General features: G+C 45.6%; 1 protein-coding gene across 1 annotated transcript; it reads left to right on the top strand.

Moving 5' to 3' along the window:
* Window positions 1-1,030: 1,030 nt before the first annotated feature.
* Window positions 1,031-4,409, top strand: LOC126995272 (uncharacterized). Its single transcript, XM_050854760.1, has 3 exons — window positions 1,031-1,141; window positions 2,282-4,114; window positions 4,371-4,409. The coding sequence occupies exons 1-3, from the start codon at window positions 1,031-1,033 to the stop codon at window positions 4,377-4,379; spliced, it is 1,953 nt and encodes a 650-aa protein (XP_050710717.1). The 3' UTR covers window positions 4,380-4,409.
* The last annotated feature ends 1,025 nt before the right edge of the window (window positions 4,410-5,434 follow it).

Genomic DNA, 5,434 nt, shown 5'->3' with positions numbered 1-5,434 from the left:
GTGTTGAGAGATTACATAGATACACAGACTCCATGGTTGCAACTCGGTGGTCTGTCTATAACCGAAGTGAAATTATATTGGATAAATCCACACTAAGACTTTGCATTTGAAGAGAGAGAGATGCATAAGGAAGAGGGAGAGACAGGTTAAATATCCTTTTTGTCATAGCTTCTGTACTTCATATATATATAGCAAAATAACACAACATCCACGGCCCGAGCAGTGATTAGTGATCCCGTACAAATCGAGGTAAACAAACATCGCCAGGCTCCTCCGTTACCATAACAACAAGGACGCCCCCGATCCCGCGCCAGTGCCGTGTTGACCTAGGAAGGGAGTGTTTGTTCCGGCCGCTTCCTGACCTCCTTGACCTTATATTACTGGTCACACACGGCTCTTCCGGTGAGTATAATGTGTGTTTTGTGTTCGTTTTGATTGTTTTATTCTTTGTTTTATTTTATGTGTGTTTGTTAGTGTTTTTTTTTTCTTTTTTTTTCATTTATTTTTTATTTTTTATTTTTTAGTGTTTTTGTATTTGTTTTCTTGTTTTTCTTGTTGTTTTATGTCCTATTGTTTGTTTTTAAGTCTCTCTCTCTCTCTCTCTCTCTCTCTCTCTCTCTCTCTCTCTCTCTCTCTCTCTCTCTCTCTCTCTCTCTCTCTCTCTCTCTCTCTCTCTTAATCGATGTGTATATATATAGCTGTAATTATCTTATTTTTACCTCCCTCTCTCTCTCTCTCTCTCTCTCTCTCTCTCTCTCTCTCTCTCTCTCTCTCTCTCTCTCTCTCTCTCTCTCTCTCTCTCTCTCTCTCCACCTCCCTTCCCTCGCATACCATGCATTCCCTCTCTCTCTCTCTCTCTCTCTCTCTCTCTCTCTCTCTCTCTCTCTATCTCTCTCTCTCTCTCTCTCTCTCTCTCTCTCTCTCTCTTCCATCAATTCTTCTTTCCTAAATCTTAACTACCCAATTTTTTTTTCTCTCCTCCTCCTCCTCCTCTTCCTCCTCCTCCTACCCCTACCCCCACCCTCCAGCCATGCCCCCCCTACGACCCGTCGCCCCCCTGAGGTCCCTGGGCACGGAGGCGCTGGCGGAGGCACTGACGGCGGCCTTCGTGAAAGCGGTTGGGGGGACGCCGCTGCAGGGGGTGAAGGGAAGGAAGATGAAGAAGAAGACGAGGAAGGGAACAACTACTACTACTACTACGACTACTACTACTACGGATGATGTGACTACTGCTATTGGTCTTGGTATAAGTAGTAGTGGTAGTGGTTTTTCTACTACTACTACTACTACTACTACTACTACTACTGGTAATATGGTAAATGATCTCTCTATTGTAACCCCAATGAGTTATATCTATACACTTCTCCATTCCTCCTCCTCCTCCTCCTCTTCCTCTTCTTCCTCCTCAGTCTTCTCTAATCATCCTTGCATAACAGGAAAAGAAAAGGAGAGAAGAAGTAGGTCTATATTACACACTCCTCCTCTTTCTAACACGAAACCATTATGTAAGAGTGTACCGAGGATCGAACCTGGGTCCTCTGAAGTGAAAGTCAAAGTAGCGAACCACCTGAGCCACTGATGAAATAAAGGATTACCGCGCCAAGGGTCACTTCCGCGGACTTATTAACCCGGTAGCTGCGTGGACCATGTTTCTTAAAAGCTCCTCTAAGCGAATTAATAAGAAAAAAATCATCGCTCGCAAACCGCTTCATAATAATATATATCAATGCATTTGTGATCAGTTTATGCATCATCTATTTTTGGGGGGTTTATATCAGGGCAAAAATGTGGCCCGTCGCTGCTACACGGTAAAGCTTCAAATTTGGCCCGTCGCTGCTACACGGTAAAGCTTCAAATTTGGCCCGTCGCTGCTACACGGTAAAGCCTCAAATCTGGCCCGTCGCTGCTACACGGTAAAGCCACAAATTTGGCCCGTCGCTGCTACACGGTAAAGCCACAAATTTGGCCCGTCGCTGCTACACGGTAAAGCCTCAAATTTGGCCCGTCGCTGGTACACGGTAAAGCCTCAAATTTGTCCCGTCGCTGGTACACGGTAAAGCCTCAAATTTGGCCCGGCGCTGGTACACGGTAAAGCCACAAATTTGGCCCGTCGCTGCTACCGGGTTAAGCGATGAGTGGGCGCGGTCACATTCACCTTCATGTCAATAATGGGGGCTTGGATGTCAGGCATAGGCCGCAGAAGTGACCTCTGGCCGTCAATGATCAAAGAGAGATGATGATTAGGAAGAGGAGGAGGAAGACGTAGAATTACAGCCGGAGAAAGAAGAAGAGAAGGAGGAAGAGGAGAAAGAAAGAAGGAAGGGAGAGAAATAATACCTTTTTCCTCCTTTCTCTCTTGCCCTTTCTTCAGGTAAAAACAAACAGAAGAGAAGAAGGAGAAAGAAGAAGAAGAAAAAGCATAGCAGACGAGAGAGGAAGAAGAGAAGAAGGAAGAGGAGGAGGAGGAGGAGGGACACCACATCCCACCACCACCACCATCTACAGCGCCCCCACCACCGCCGCCGCCGCAGGACAAATCAACAAAGTGCAGCGCTACCTTGGCGAGTCAGTCCCTAAGAGCCAGCGCCAGGCTCTCCTCCACCTCGTGCTCCTCAAGGTATCCGAGACGCTCACCACAACCACACGCTCAAAATCACGCAATAGGGACGATCCGGGCTTCGAACTCAGCATCAGTCGGCTGCAACGCGCGCTAAGCTACACGCTGGACGCTCTCCTGACCTCGACCGTGACCTTTCTTGACCTGACGCCGCTCCAGCATCAGGTTATCAAGTTCATGTCGACGTGTAGGCTTAACAACAGCAACCCAGCTCTAACGGACAAGATCAACCCAACACGTCTTGAGAATATGCTCCTAATCGCGATCGGTGAAAACGCGAAACATCTGGGCAACTTAAGTACACTCCTATGGCCTCACTTGGTCACCGGGGAGGTCATCAGACTCATCGGCGGGCATTGCAAGTCGCTGAAAAGGCTTGAGTTGGCGTGTACGTGTGATTCAACCTTCGCCATGAACTATGTCAAGGTGGATCCGAATTTCGCTAAGCAGGAGCGGGCGCTGGTCTCCTCCCTCGGCGCGCTGTACGATAGAGCCCCAGGGGATTTTAGCGGGAATAGACCAGCGGGGTGTCCGTCATTGCGTAAATTGGTGCTTCCTCGCGTAGATGATGAGGATGGTCAGCTGGCATCGCATATCACACGCGCGCTATGCTCCCTAAAAGACCTGGAAGCCATAACCGGAGCCCCCATGTTGGTCTCCCTTCAGAGGCTCAAAGGGGAAAGGAGTGCGCCTGGTTCTCTATCCCTGACGCATTTGAGTGATATCGACACATATAACCGTAGACCACTCCCTGATGTGTCCTACCTATCCCGTGTGGCGCCTAAACTATCCTCCATTGAGTTAATTACATCAGAAGGGGTGATCAAGGCTGTTACAAGCGCTTTCCCGATGGTGAATTCCTTAAGTATCTGCCAAACGGATTTTCATGAGGTCGCGCGTCGGTTCAAGAATCTCCGTCATTTGGATATTAATTTAGAGTTCCAGGTGGCGTGGCCTTTATTGCAGGCTTTAAGTAAGGGCCGGCTGCCTCTGACCTCTCTTACGCTACGCCATTCAACATTTCAAATAGGGGGAGAAGGTGAGGCGGACTTTGTTATTGCTGATGATGGCGACGATGATGGGGTGTCCGCCTTGCCAACGGTGCGGCTTCCTACCCTGACCTCATTTACGCTCATTCGCTCCAGTTTCATCGAGTTTAACGCCATGAAAGCCCTTGTAAGTGGGACGCCGAACCTATCCACACTTACTATCACTCTTTCAGACGATAGGAATTACGCGGTTGATGAGTTCCACGATGATTTGATACGGGTTGTCTCTCCTCTCCTCCCTGCCCTCACCTCCTTCACGGCAGAATGTCAATATAAAACCAACTTGTATAATCAGTCTAATTGCCTCCTAACGATGGCTTCCGCGGAGGCTTTGTTTGTTAACTGTCCTAGGCTGTCCTTCCTCGGCCATCTGGATGTGTGGAATGTCAATGAGATGGACGTGAAAAGGTTAAACAAGAGGATTAGAGAGAGTAACTGGGATCTGCAGGTTGTCTAGGAGAGAGGTGGTGATGATGGCGGTGTCAAATTGAGGTATACATAATGACATTTTATTGTTGTATTAAGTTTGATGATGATAATGGCGGTTAAATAAGAGGATAAGAGAGAGTAATTTGGATGGAAGAGTCTTAAAAAATAGATCAATTTCCCATGTGTTTCGAAAAGTGGAGAAAAATTTAAATGGTGGCAGCGGTGGGATCCATTTCTTAGACAGGATTATAAGAGAGAGTAACTGGGATTTGCAGGTTGTCTAAGAGAGAGGCGGTGATGGTGGCGGTGTCAAATTGAGGTATATATAGTGACATTTTATCGTTTTATTAAGCTTGATAATGATAATGGTGGTTAAATAAGAGGATAAGAGAGAGTAATTTGGATGGAAGAGTCTCCAAAAATAAATCAATTTCCCATGTGTTTCGAAAAGTGGAGAAAAAATTAAATGGTGGCAGCGGTGGGATCCATTTCTTAAACAGGAGAATAAGAGAGAGTAACTGGCATTTGCAGGTTGTCTAGGAGAGAGGCGGTGATGGTGGCGGTGTCAAATTGAGGTATACAGAGTGACATTTTATTGTTTTATTAAGTTTGATGATGATAATGGCGGTTAAATAAGAGGATAAGAGAGAGTAATTTGGATGGAAGAGTCTTAAAAAATAGATCAATTTCCCATGTGTTTCGAAAAGTGGAGAAAAATTTAAATGGTGGCAGCGGTGGGATCCATTTCTTAAACAGGATTATAAGAGAGTAACTGGGATTTGCAGGTTGTCTAAGAGAGAGGCGGTGATGGTGGCGGTGTCAAATGTAGGTCTATATAGTGACATTTTATTGTTGTATTAAGTTTGATGATGATAATGGCGGTTAAATAAGAGGATAAGAGAGAGTAATTTGGATGGAAGAGTCTTAAAAAATAAATCAATTTCCCATGTGTTTCGAAAAGTGGAGAAAAATTTAAATGGTGGTAGCGGTGGGATCCATTTCTTAAACAGGATTATAAGAGAGAGTAACTGGGATTTGCAGGTTGTCTAAGAGAGAGGCGGTGATGGTGGCGGTGTCAAATTGAGGTATATATAGTGACATTTTATTGTTTTATTAAGCTTGATAATGATAATGGCGGTTAAATAAGAGGATAAGAGAGAGTAATTTGGATGGAAGAGTCTTAAAAACTAGATCAATTTCCCATGTGTTTCGAAAAGTGGAGAAAAATTTAAATGGTGGCAGCGGTGGGATCCATTTCTTAAACAGGAGAATAAGAGAAAGTAACTGGCATCTGCAGGTTGTCTAAGAGAGAGGAGGTGATGGTGGCGGTGTCAAATGT

The sequence above is a fragment of the Eriocheir sinensis genome, chromosome 7 (assembly GCF_024679095.1).
Source record: "Eriocheir sinensis breed Jianghai 21 chromosome 7, ASM2467909v1, whole genome shotgun sequence".
Taxonomy (NCBI): Eukaryota; Metazoa; Arthropoda; class Malacostraca; order Decapoda; family Varunidae; genus Eriocheir; species Eriocheir sinensis.
The sequence above is the reverse complement of the archived record's forward strand: the minus strand, read 5'-3'. Positions and strand labels throughout refer to the sequence as shown.

Excerpts from the sequence above, each read along its gene's own strand:
- LOC126995272 (XM_050854760.1), top strand. The coding sequence starts at position 1,031 with ATGCCCCCCCTACGACCCGTCGCCCCCCTGAGGTCCCTGGGCACGGAG. Across the intron at positions 1,142-2,281 it reads GGGGGACGCCGCTGCAGGGG|AAGAAGAAGAGAAGGAGGAA; the intron begins GTGAAGGGAAGG and ends TACAGCCGGAGA.